General features: G+C 41.0%; 1 protein-coding gene across 1 annotated transcript in view; it reads right to left on the reverse strand.

Annotated features, from left to right (window-relative positions):
* COL16A1 (collagen type XVI alpha 1 chain) overlaps positions 1-14,017 on the reverse strand; it is a gene marked incomplete at its 5' end in the record, with an annotated part of 120,300 nt that overhangs the window by 71,582 nt on the left and 34,701 nt on the right. The window contains 7 exons of the mRNA XM_081334861.1: positions 3,693-3,728; positions 6,081-6,200; positions 6,308-6,361; positions 9,110-9,145; positions 9,758-9,802; positions 11,233-11,328; positions 12,641-12,676. Of these exons, the coding sequence (XP_081190987.1) occupies positions 3,693-3,728; positions 6,081-6,200; positions 6,308-6,361; positions 9,110-9,145; positions 9,758-9,802; positions 11,233-11,328; positions 12,641-12,676 (423 nt within the window). The remainder of the gene's footprint in view (positions 1-3,692; positions 3,729-6,080; positions 6,201-6,307; positions 6,362-9,109; positions 9,146-9,757; positions 9,803-11,232; positions 11,329-12,640; positions 12,677-14,017) is intronic.

The raw sequence follows: 14,017 nt of genomic DNA on the forward strand, positions 1-14,017 counted from the left end.
TGGCACGCGTATTTATTTTATGACAAAAAGGTGGATAATATTTTTAAGACTCATATCTTAAGGAACGCTTTGCTCCGAGTTTGGAAAAAGTACCAATATATATTAAATAATAAAATACCTATATGGGCAATACCTAGGCATGCAATAGGAAATATAAATGTGGAGCAGAAACAAGATGTGATTACTTATCAATAACGTCTTAGGATGGAAGGGAATATTTTGAAACTGAAACCTTTAAATGTTTTAAAGGAAGAAAAGATAGTACAGACTTGGTTTCAGTTTATACAATTACAAGCTAGATGGATAGAAGATCAGAAAATTGGTATAGTAAAAGCTGATGAAAATTTGATAAAGCAAATTAGAGATCAAAGTCAATCGCATATAAAAAGGTTATATAATGCTCTTATAGAGATTGATTCAGAATCGAAGTTAGTTAAAGATTGTATGATAAAATGGGCTCAGAATATTCAAGAGCCCGTAATGATGGATACTTGGGGGAAAAAATTGGGTTAGAAATGTAAAATTTACGCAAGCACAAAACCTAAGAGAGAATTTTTACAAGATGTTTTATACATGGCATTTAGATCCTAAAAAGTTAGCATGTATGTATCCAAATCAACCACCTAAGTGTTGGAGATGTGGTAGTGAAGAGGCAACTTATTATCATATATGGTGGACATGTAAAAATGTTAAAGCCTTTTGGATAAAAATATGGTGGATTTTTCAGAAAGTCTTTAAGAAAAAATAAGATTTACTCCGCAGCTATTCTTATTGGGGATTATTTTGGATTGTACTGTTATAGAAAATAAATTAATGTTACACTTAATAACGGCAGCCAGACTGTTGGTGGCGCAACATTGGAAGAAAGAAGATTTACCTACAATAGAACAATGGATACTTAAAGTAATGGACGTAGCTGAAATGGCAAAAGTTTCAGCATATTTGAAAGAACAGTCACAAGAAAAATATATTTTGGAATGGAAAAGATGGATTGATTATATTCAGAACAAATATGGGACTAAAAAGTTTCAAATAGCATATGAATATTTTTTACAATTATAGAAGTGTTATTATAATTACTTTAGTTTTGTTATAAGGGAGTTAAAGGGTGGAAGGTTTGTTAACATTGTAATAGATATTTAGCATATGTTTGCATAAGATTGCTATATGTAATACCCTGTATTCTGCTTTGGGAAGTCCGGGGGAGGGGAGGGAAGGGGGGAGGGTTGATGGGGAGGGGGGGGTTATTATTAAAAAATTTGTAAAACTTTTCAATAAAAAAATAGGTGGACAAAAATGCCAAATCCAGACTAAATATCTGACTGATTATGTGATAAGCCTTACTGATTAGAAGAAAATGTGAATATTTGATATGGCCACCTCCGGATATATAGCAGAACAGAAGACAAAGAAATGGAGAAGATCACGAAGAATCAAGATCTGAAATCAATGCTGAAAGACAATGGCATAAAGCAGCCATGATAGTCCCAGTGATTATTGACACACTGGGTGTCATACAAACAAATCCTGGAGCACTTAGAAAATCTGTGAATTAACAAAATTTCCATCTGTCAATTACAAAAGGCCACACTGCTTGGATCTATACATATACAATGCTGATATGACATCCCAGGTTCTTGGGAAGAACGTGAGGCGTCCCAACACTAGCTAACGAACTGACAGCTGTGCTTTCACATTTTTGTGTGTGTATATAATAATAATTGTCGGTTCCTGGTGTGCTTATTTTATCTCCATAGCAGCAAGGTTACAGCTGTCTGCTGGGTGTCAGTTAACATGGTGCCAAGTCCTCTCACCACAATTTTATATATCATTTCCTCTAAATTCTACAAAATCTTTCTAATTCCTAATGCTAATTCCAGGAAATGGCTATGGATATTCTGGAAACCCAGTGCAAGGTTGCCAGGCAACCCAGAGGCTTTCAGGTGAAGGTGGCTCTGAGAGGAAAGGTGTGCAAGTGCACAGGCCAAGATGGTCCGCTTGGTAAGGGTTGCTAGGCAACTGCGGTTCTAGTTCTTGAGCCTCACGGCCTGTGTGCCTTTCAGAACGGCATAAAAAGGAATGTCCAGAATTAAATTATTCCTCAGTTCTGAAAAACAATCTGCTTCTGCTGAAACTATTTTATCTATATTCTTGAACAATGCGAGAATCTTTTTTCCCCCCTCATTTTGCTCTGGCCTAACTTGTGTTCATATATGCATTTGCACCCATACAGGTGTAGTCCTCAATTTACAACCACAATTGGGGGCAGAACGTCTGTTGGTCAAATAAGTGAGTCACATCTGATTTTGCCATTTTTTATGCCACACGCTTGTTACGTGAATCACTGTGGTCATTAAGTGAATTATGTGGTCCTTAAGTGAATCCAGTTTCCCCCCATTGACTTTGCATGTTGGACATTAGCTGGGAAAGTCACAAATGATGCTCTTGTGACACCAGGACACACTGCAACTGTCATACCACAAGTAATTTGTAATGGTTGTAACTGTGAGGATTGGTTGTAAGTCCCTTTTTTAGCACCATTGTAAGTTTGAACAGTCAATAAATGAATGGTGATAAGTCAAAACCTACCTCTTTAGGTAAATTGCAGTGACCAGTCAATCTTTATTACAAAGGGCTGTTCTTTATTTCAGAGGGATGCCCTTTAGATTTATTTAATTTAATTATTTATTTTCTCGGTTTGGCCCTGGAATTTTTCTTTGTAAGGCAAATAAATATGTATATATGTATGCACGTACATAGGTATGTATGTGTGTATAAATGTCCTTATAAACCTCTTTCAGATTTCTCCCCATTTCTGCTTTGTCCTTTATGTCCCCCCCCCCACAAAAAAAATTAGGGACACTATAAATTGAATGCATCACAAGGATCACTGATTTTTGAATAAGATAATGTTGTGTGAACTCAACTGCTGTTTCCAGGCTTTGTGTGATGTGTGAATCAGCTCATTGTACCATATTCAATAGACTATAATGAATAAAACCTTGGATTGGCGTAACTAGGTGAATCTGTCCAATTGTATCTCGCTCTTGGTAAAACTACGTAGTCAAACTTCCTATTGTAGCCATGATACTTCTGGTGGGAACTGGTTCTCTGCTGGTGATAGAATAAAGGCAGACCCATCTCCATCTTTACTTACCCTGCAGCATTCCAAGTGCTCAGTTAAAAAAAAATGCAATACATGTGCAACAATATTATTCCTATAAAGATTGTGGAAATAATCTGTTTTCCGTGAATAAGGAATGGATGAGTGGACTCATTTTCTGCCAGAGTTTATTTAGAAAGGGTTTAATCAGAATAATGAGATGGACTCCACTGAAGGAGCAATTTGCTACTCACGTCATATTGTAGATCTGGGTGATGGTTAAGAAATGGATTGAATAACAGACTAATAAAGCAGGCAAACAAAGGGAATATATCTGCGAATATTTCCAGTGTTTTTCTGTGTAGCTTTTATAACTCGATTGCATTACAAATTATTGCAGTTTTCTTCCACAATTAGATCATGTCAATATATAATTTATGCGTTTTTGCCATGATCCAGCCTTAATAATGCAAATGAATGCACTTGCTTTGCAACACATCAGAGTTTGGGGAAACAAACGATGTTCCTGGCCACGGTCAGAAGCTCATCCTGTTTACTTTTGGGCTGAGAAACCAAAGCTTGAACTTACCTTCTGTCCTTTTGTTCCAGCTTCTCCAGGTATTCCCTAAAGCAGAGAAAGCAAATATGAACTGAACAGTTTTCCACCCAGACTGATAGATTGGAACTAAGTTATGGCAGCTGGAAATTCCTTTTATAGAGGTTTGTCAGGCAATCTAATAAGGAAGCTGTTTGCAATATCTTCTCCAGTCATGTTCTGCATGGAACAATGGCATCAGCTGTCAAATCATAGCAAGATGTACTGTGGAGTCTTTGATGCGCTCTAAGCTTGGTGGTTTTCTTGCAGAGGTTTCATTACCCAAATATAACATCATTGGCGCTCCCTTGTAGCACTGATGATGTTACCTAATTGGGTAATGAAATGTCTGCAAGAAAATCACAAAGTTCAAAGAGCATCAAGGACCCCACACTTCAACCCTGAGCTACAAATATTCTGTAAAACATACTGTTTCATGTGTTCCACATTTCCAACTGATTTGGGAAAACTCTTTTCATTAATAGTCAACTAATGGTGGCCAAATTTGGGTGAAACACTGTTCAATTACACCAGTGGGATTCTCCAGCGTGTTTTGGTACTCTCTGGGCTAATTTGCACAAGCAGGTTGATTCAGTACAGCCCACTGACCATTTCCCAAAGGCTCAGTCTAACAAAATGTCAGTGCCCACCCACCTTTTCCAGTAACACTGCAAACATAGCATTCTCCAAGTTGGGCCAGCTCATAGAAAGTAAGGGAAATGAACTTGATGGTGATATGCAAGATTTAATGTCAAGCGGTAAACCATTTCTGAGTTCAGAAGGTTGAGATAACTTTTAAATCTGGCCCAGACAGAAATCTTTCCAATTCACTGAACTACAGGAAAGACCATGAAGTACAACCCAAGGAGACTTGCAAATATGTGGTTATTTTTTGCCAATCTCAATTAAAGTAGTTTTTGCCTTTTTGTAGAGTTGTTTTCTTGGTAGGATTGGCAGCTCAAGTGGTGTTGCCTGCTATGCTGGAATTCTTTGTAAGCAAATTCTTTCATGTAGGTTACTGTGGCAGAACTCTCCTGTCCCCATCACTGGTCACCGCTTTCAAGCTATTTTGTCTTGACTTTCTCTGTTGCTCACCTTCTTCAAAGGAGACCTTTACTGGTGAATCTTTTTTTTTTAAAGAAATTCTTTGGTAGAAGAATTAAACGTATCTTTTTTCTGTTATAAATGGGGGAATGGTGAACCTTCCTTCCTTCCTTCCTTCCTTCCTTCCTTCCTTCCTTCCTTCCTTCCTTCCTTCCTTCCTTCCTTCCTTCCCTCCCTCCCTCCCTCCTTCCTTCCTTCCTTTCCTTCCTTCCTTCCTTCCTTCCTTCCTTCCTTCCTTCCTTCCTTCCTTCCTTCTTTCCTTCCTTCCTTCTTTCCTTCCTTTCCTTCCCTTCCTTCCTTCCTTCCTTCCTTCCTTCCTTCCTTCCTTCCTTCCTTCCTTCCTTCCTTCCTTCCTTCCTTCCTTCCTTCCTTCCTTCCTTCCCTCCTTCTTTCCCAGTGAAATTGGCAACAGTTCTGCCAGTGTCCCCTTCTAGTCCACCTGAATGGTACAATAGTGTTCCTACTTTTTTTTTTACTAATCTACCAATAGATACACTAGACTGATGACCCCACAGGGGAACCACAAGTTCTTCAAGACCCCCCCAATGTAAGGGAAAATGATTGGCACTTGCTTTCTTATGACGATGGGGTAAAAGCAAAGGGATACCCAAACTGAGCTCAGGTGAGTGCAGAAAGAACACCAGGCTGCCACTGCAGCCAAAGGAGACAAAGACTGAAACTAGAAAAAGGTTTTTGTAAGCCAACCGTCTATGGAGATTATCAGTCATCCGGGTCGTGATTGTCCCAAAGGGGCTTTTCGAAAGGCAACTGGAAATTCTTGCTTTTCTTCCTTGAAAACATTTCACTTCTCATCCAAGAAGCTTCTTCAGTTTCTCTTCTTCAGTTGAACTGAAGAAGCTTCTTGGATGAGAAGCGAAATGTTTTCAAGGGAAAAAAATAAACAAGAAAGTCCAGTTGCCCTTTGAAAAGCACCTTTGTAAGCCGAGTCTATTTTGAGCAAGCTTATGTGTTCATTATATTGAACTAAAATCAAAAGTAAACGCCTTTCAACTGAAATAGGATCCCCTTTCATTGATAGAGTCATCGGTGAGATGGGCAACATATAAATTTAAGAAAATAAACAACTAGATCATGAATAAATAAATATCACTTCATCTCTGCTGCACCATTTGTGGGCCTCAACTGCAAAATAAACGAAAGCCTTCCACTGTATCAGGAAATGGTGCTTCCCTTCCACATCTAGGGAGCGTCTTCTGGCAAGTCCTTTTAGGACAATCTCCTCCCCCTAAATGAGATATAACTGGGAGGTCCACTCACTTGTTTTCCAGGAAGTCCAACCCCAGGGGCACCTGGTTCGCCCTTTTCACCTTGAGGCCCAGGGACACTGATTGTAGCCTTTCTGCCTTCTAGAGAAGAGCAGGAGGTGCATGATTCACCCTGAGAAAAGACGGTGGGATAAGAGAAAAGCCTTGTCAACATTCATAGCTGTCTTACAGGAACAGGTAAGTCACGCTCATGTCATCTCTTGTTATCAAGTTGCTCACCTTCTCGCCTTTGACTCCTGGACCGCCAGGGTCCCCTTTATTGCCCTGGATTCCCTGAAAACAGAGAAGAAGTTAAGATGCAATTAAGAAGGGAGTGGAAAGGGGGAAAGGCCAAAGAGTTCTTTTAATCTTGTTGGCCTTGTAGTTTAGACAGATAATGAAACCAATCGTTAAAGTTAATCGTCCAGCATTAGAATGTATTGAACAGCTCTCTGAGCTCTTGTGTGTGAGGGTCTGTGTTGTAACATCTGGAACAGAATTTCTGAGAAGGGAAAAAAGATCCCAAGGAGAGCCTAACTATAGGGGGGGCTTTTGCACAGGTTCGCCTGGTGCGCCAGTTGCGTCCCTATCTGGACCGAGACGCCCTACGCACAGTTACTCATGCGCTTGTTACCTCCCGTCTGGACTACTGTAACGCTCTCTACATGGGGCTGCCCTTGAAGACCACTCGGAGGCTTCAACTGGTGCAGAATGCGGCCGCGCGAGTTGTAATGGGGGTCTCCCGATACTCCCATGTAACACCTCTACTCCACGAGCTGCATTGGCTTCCGGTTGCCCTCCGGGTGAAATTCAAGGTGCTGGTTATTACCTATAAAGCCCTACATGGCCTGGGTCCGGGCTATTTGAGGGAACACCTGCTGCCGGCATCAAACGCCCTTCGCCCAGTGCGCTCCCACAGGGAGGGTCTGCTCAGGGTGCCGCCGGTGAGAGATTGCCGGCGGGTGACACCCAGGGATAGGGCCTTCTCAGTGGGAGCGCCTGCCCTCTGGAACCAGCTGCCGGTGGAGCTGAGGACTGCCCCCGACCTCCGATCATTCCGCCGGGGCCTGAAGACCTGGCTCTTTGAGCTCTCGGGCCCAGGCTGAGGAGAAATTTTAATTGGGGTTTTAAGTATACAGGGTCAATTTAATATTTTTTAATTTGGTTTTTTAACTTTTGTATGGTGGATTTTTTAATTTCCTGTAAACCGCCCTGAGTCCTCAGGGAATAGGGCGGTATATAAATGTAACTAAATAAATAAATAAATAAATAAAATATAATAATAATAATAATAATAATAATAATAATAATAATAATAATAATAATAATAATAATAATTTTATTTATTTATTTTTATTTATTTTAATTCCATTTATATCCCGCCCTTCTCCGAAGACTCAGGGCGGCTTACAAACTTAGCAGTAGCCTTCATTCTATGTATATGCCTGCTTGTTAGGGCTTTCACACACCCCCCAAGCGGCATTATTACAAAGTCAACTTATTGCCCCCAACAATCTGGGTCCTCATTTTACCTACCTCGGAAGGATGGAAGGCTGAGTCAACCTTGAGCCTGGTGGGATGCGAACCTGCACTAATTGCAGGCAGCTGGTGTTACTTAAGGAGGCATTAGCCCACTGCTCCACCAAGGCAAAATAATAATAATAAAATAATAATAATAATAATAATAATAATAATAATAATAATAATAATAATAATAATAATAATAATAATAATATAATATAATAATATAATAATATAATAAAATAATAATAATAATAATAATAATAATAATAATAATAATAATAATAATAATAATAATAATAATAATAATAATAATAAAGTTGGAAGGGACCTTGGAGGTCATCTAGTCCAACCCCCTGCTCAGGCAGGAAACCCTATACCATTTCAGACAAATGGCTGTCCAGTCTCTTCTTAAAAACTTCCAGTGTTGGAGCATTCACAGCTTCTGGAGGCAGGTTGTTCTACTGGTTAGTTGTTCTAACTGTCAGGGAGTTTCTCCTTAGTTCTAGGTTGCTTCTCTCCTTGACTAGTTTCCATCCTATATGCAATTCATTCTTGGAATTCAGGATTACTATTCTTTGCTGCAGTCATCTCTCCTTCTAATTCCACACAAAAATGCACTCCCTCTTCTTTGGTTAGTATTTTTTTTTAAAAAAATATTATTAGATTTTTTTAAAAAAATCCCACCTTTATTATTTTATAAATAAACCAAACATACCTATTCCTCCTCTTATTTTTTCCAAAACAAGAAATCTATGGTGGGTTGGACTGAGAGAAGGGGACTGGCCCAAGGCTACCCAGCTGCCTTTCATGCCTAAGGTGGAACTAGAATTCATTGTCTCCTGGTAACTGGTCCAAAGTCAGCCATTCAACCCAAATTCTCCCAGGGGCTTTCATGCCTAAAGTGGGACTAGCTCACTATTTCCTGGCTTCTAGCCTGGTGCCTTCACCACTAGACCAGACTGACCAGGACCGGGAAGGTGATCTGAAAGACTATGTTTTTTGACAACTCAGAGGTGGTGACATTAGAATAGGTAAAGGTAAAGGTTCCCCCGTATATGCGTGCTAGTCGTTTCCAACTCTAGGGGCTGGTGCTCATCTCCGTTTCAAAGCTGAAGAGCCAGCGCTTGTCCGAGGACGTCTCCGTGGTCATGTGGCCAGCATGACTAGACGCCAAAGGTGCACGGAACGCTGTTACCTTCCCACCGTAGTGGTCCCTATTTTTCTACTTGCATTTTTACGTGCTTTCGAACTGCTAGGTTGGCAGAAGCTGGGATGAGTAACAGGTGCTTACTCTGCTATGCGGCACTCGGGATTCGACCCGCCAAACTGCCGACCTTCTGATCGACAAGCTCAGCGTCCTAACCCACTGAGCCACCGCGTCCCTTAACATTAGAATAGTTTCTCACATTTCTATGGCTTGCATTTGCTTTCACAATATGTTCACACTATTCAGACCACAGAATGATTCTAGAGAGAAACCAGCACCATTACAAAACTTTCTTGCCTGGTCCTACTCACAGGTTTGCCTATAGGTCCGAAAAGTCCACGGTCTCCCTAGGGAATAGACAAAAACAGGCAGGTTACTGAAAGAAGCAAATGGGCCATAATGGGACTTCTGAGATAAAAACAGCCTATTGATCAAAGAATAAACCTGGAAAAGCGGGGAGGAATAAGTGAAAGCAGCACAGGGAGGCAATGTTTCTTCATTCCAAGGAAACAATAATATATTAAGGACTATTGGCAGCTCAAAGTTGGTACATTGAATTGATTTTGCTGCTCGTATAAAGAATCTGAAAAAACTGTCATTAAGTGAGGTGCAGCCTCAGTGATGATCATAAGTTCCCAGAAAACTTTGCAGATTGCTATGGAAGATCATTAGGTTAAGCCTGCAAATATGTAGCCTTCCCTAGGACAGGAGGTTTACATGTTCCTGCGTTGTGAACATGCCACTGGAGACTGTAGATTTATGTGTTCGTTGAATAACTCAGTAAATAATCCAGACATCCAGCAAGTAAAAATAGGGAGGATAATGAAGGAAAAAAACAGAACAGTGTACACATATTATGGAAGCACGCAGATAGACATGTAAACAGTTACATACACAATTTTATTCAACTCCGAATGAGCAAACACTTGAAAATGAATTGTGCATGCTGAACATTTTACCTTTTCTCCTTTAAGTCCAGCTGTTCCAGGAGAGTCAGGCTTGCCCTGTGGGGTCAGGGGGAAAGAACAGTGGCCAATGTTAGTGAGGAAACTATTAATATGATACTTATCAAGACAATTTATCAAAAGTTAAAGTAGTCCTCAACTTACGACCATAGGATGAGAATTTCTGTTGCTAAGGTGGTTGTTACGTGAGTCACACCTGATTTAATGATCTTTTTTGCAATGGCTGTTGAGTGAATTGTTGCAGTTGTTAAGTGAATCATGAAGTCATTAAGGAAATCTGGCTTCCCCCACTGACTTTGATGAAGCCATCTGGGAAAGTTACAAATGGTGATCCCATGAGCCTGGGACAGTGCAACTGTCATACATACATGGCGGCTGCCGAGCACCCGAATTATGATCATGTGACCATGGTCATTAAATAAGAGCACTGGTCACAAATTGCTTGTTTCACTGTCATTTAACTTAAAATGGTCACTAAACTAATGGTTCTAAGTTGAAGACTATCTGTAATATATCCAGACTTGCAGGCCCATTTCAAGCAGGTTTTCTGGTAACAATATAGAAATGGTTTACCACTGTATTACTGACTCTTCCCATTTCTCATTCTAGCCTACAATCCTGGCAAGTCCAAGCCTGATTAAGTAGGGCTGATTTGACTTAGCTTTTCAAGATCAATTAATGTCAACTAGATAGCAATAGCAATAGCACTTAGACTTATATACCACTTCACAGTGCTTTACAGCCTTCTCTAAGCAGTTTACAGAATCAGCCTATTGCCCCCAACAATCTGGCTCCTCATTTTACTGGCTTCAGAAGGATGGAAGGCTGAGTCAACCTTGAGCCGGTGAGAATCGAACTGCCAAACAGCTGGTAATTGGCAGTCAGCAGAATTAGCCTGCAGTACTGCATTCTAACCACTGCACCACCACGGCTCATATGATACTGTCACAAATGAAGGCAAATATATGTTGCAGGATCCAACCTGGATCAATCACTGGGACTAGACATTTAGTCAGAATGACACATTCTGATGAGAAAGATGTTCCCTGAGGAGAGACTCCAGCATGAGTCTGAAATCTCAGAAGACTAAACCTCTGGTCCTAGTGACCAAGCCAGATTGGATCCTGGATGCTGTCACTTAATTGGGTGGCCCATTTAAATAGTTTAAAACAGTTAAACATTCTTGAACAGCCACCCCCATGCCCCATCAGCCCAACCTGGATATTAATGTACAGTATTTTGTGCCCTTAAATATCAACAGCCGACTTTGCAGAAGAAGGCTGAGGCAATGAGCAAAAAAATAGGCCAGAAGGTGATATGAACATCATGGACTTCCCTCTTTACAGAAAATGTTCAGAGCATTACATTATATCCATGAGGGCCAGAAACCCTCTTTCACATTCTCTTTATTGCTCTTCATCCCTCCACAGACTTAAAGGCATAAAAGAAGTTCAGGGATTTATACATACGCGGAGCTCAAAGTTTGAATTGCTTTGTTCAGAACTATTTTTCTGAGGGTCTTGCAACTGAAAACCGGGTGGGATGCATGACAAACATGGTTCACCCTGAAGACATAGAGAGCAAAAACCAAGATTTAGATAGGGCCAGTTCAATTCTGCTGGCTCTAAGTCAGTAAAGCTTCCACCAGAGGTGGTGTCAAAGGAGAGCAGAAGCAGACTGAGTTAATCTCTAGTAAATAGACTTAATTTAAGGCATACAGAATAACTGACTTGAAAAGAACCTTGGAGATCTTCTAATCCAGGGGTGTCAAACTCAATTTCATTGAGGGCCGCATCAGCATTGCGGTTGCCCTCAGGGGGCCGGGTGGGCGTGGCCAGGGTGGGCGTGGCCTACTGGGTGGGCATGGCTAGAGTGCGTATGGCCTACTGGGTGGGCGTGGCCAGCTCTACATCCTTCGCATCAAGGGTGCCTATGGGGGCCTGGGCAGGAGTGGGACAGATCTGAGGGTCTCTGGCAGAAGGAGGGTCTCTGGGCCAGGCCCAAGGCAGTGGGGGCCGTTCCCTCCCTGTTTCCAGGATGGCTTCGCGGGCCGCATGAAACCACTTTGCGGGCCGGATCTGGCCCCCGGGCCTTGTGTTTGACATGTCTGTTCTAATCCAACTCCCTGCCTAATCAGGAGATCCTACACCATTCCAAACAGATGTTGTCAATCTCTTCTTAAAAACCTCCAGTGATGGAGCACCAAGAGCTTCGGAAGGCAAGACGTTCCACTGATTAATTGTTCTCATTGTCAGGAAATTTCTCTTTAGTTCTAGGCTGGATCTCTCTTTGATAAGTCTCCATCCATTACTTCTTGTCCTGTCTCAAGTACTTTGGAGAACAGGGTGTCTCCCTCTTCTTTGTGACAGAGTCTTAAATATTGGAAGACTGTTATCATGTCACCCCTAGTTCTTCTCTTTGTTAAACTAGGCATACCCAGTTACTGCAACTATTCATCATATCTTTCAGCCCCCAGCCCCCTAATCATCTTTGTTACTATTCTTTGCACTCTTTCCAGAATCTCAACATCTTTTTTGTGGTGACCAAAACTGGATGCAATGTTCCAAGTGTCATCTTACCAAGGCAATACATAGTATATACTAGACAGTATATAGGAAAAGAGATCAGTCTTAGTTTCAGAGCTATTGTGATTATTGTTTTACAAGTGATTTGTGAGTAGATTTGTGAGTAACATCAGCAAAAGAAAGGAAATTACCAAGAGGAGAAGGAGGCAGAGAGAGCATCATAGCATTGATTTGTTGAATAGGATCTGAAGCCAGGAAGTCAGCAACAGGGGAAAAAAAAGACCTAAAATTAAAGAGAAAATAGGCCCAAAGAGAGATAAGAAAGGGATTATCCAGAGAAATTGCCAATTACCTTTTCTCCTTTAATGCCATTAATCCCAGGGTCCCCCTAAAAGAAAACAAAATAACAAGAAACGGAAATTGGGAACAGAAAAGCAAATGAACAACCTCGCCTCCAGCTGAGACTTGTTCACCATGGCAAGGCTGCTGCATCTGGGAATCCAGACAGTAAATACAGTTGACACAAGGCTGAAAGTGGTTCCAAACAGCTGCTGTGTACACAGTGACAGCTCTTCCAAGCGCTTCCACCTGGTAACTTAGAAGACAGGGGGCTGAATGGATTGGTGCCCAATTGGGCATTTGTCAGTAAAGTTCCAGAACTGGTTCAATGCTTAACTTCAGAGGTGACTCACGTCTGTTGTACCACAGTCAGCAATGAGTGGAATTGAATGTACCCAGGCAAAGACACTCACCAATTTTGGAAGTGTGCTGGAATCAGGCTGCAACAATTTGCTTGCTTTAATGGTCCTTGTGGTTACTTTCCTTTGTGCCCCTTAGATCTCTGGGTCCAGCTGGTTTGAGCAAGTCAGAAATCTCTTTCCCCCAGCTAAGGGATCTCAGAAGGAGCCCAGAGGAAGTCTTAAATTAGGACTGGGAAAACATGCTCTTTTTTTTCCACCTGGGCTTTGCAAATTTCTTAAACTCAGTTTGCAAATCTGAGATGCACATTTTAAAAAAAAATCACAAGAATTTTAGTGAAGAGTTCTCAAAGCTGTATCTTTGGTCCTGCAATTCTGCCCAAGACAGAAAAGTTTTTACAACGATTTTACATGCAAAGAAACAACTTCTTTTCAAGATAAGTAATGACTAAGGAAGAGCAAACCACGGTAGGACAAAAGAAAAAGACATAACTAAGAGATTATATTGGCCCCATCCCTGCTGGTCTTCCATAGGACTTTGAAAACATGCTTTTGTGTTGAGCTTGGGGCCCTCTCTGTGTTTGTGTATGTGTGTTTGTGTGTGTGGCAGAGCCCATCTCCTGCCTGTGTTCATAGTTTGGATGATGCCCAACTGCTGTGTGTTTTACTATCGTGTGCATTTTATCTATTTTATTGTAAACCACCTGGAATCACAGCTATAAAAACTGAGTAAATAAATATTTAACAAAGACAGCATTTGCCATACCTCCCCATGCAGTTCTATTCTGCACACTCATCTTGTTTCTCTCATGTCCATCCATTGCTGTGTACATTTCCTTTGTCCTTTAAAACTCACTTCTCTTTCTGGAGATCTCATCAACTCCATCCAACCATGACTTTCTCGATTTCCCTGTTCTTCCCTCTCAACCCATTTTCTTTCCTTTTTATACTTGTTGTGCAATTTGATCCTACTTTATTTTCTGTCTCTGGCCAAGCTGTTGAAATGTACTTCTTCCGTATAGGTGATACAT

Source organism: Vipera berus (genome assembly GCF_964194415.1).
Source record: "Vipera berus genome assembly, chromosome: 9".
NCBI lineage: Eukaryota > Metazoa > Chordata > Lepidosauria > Squamata > Viperidae > Vipera > Vipera berus.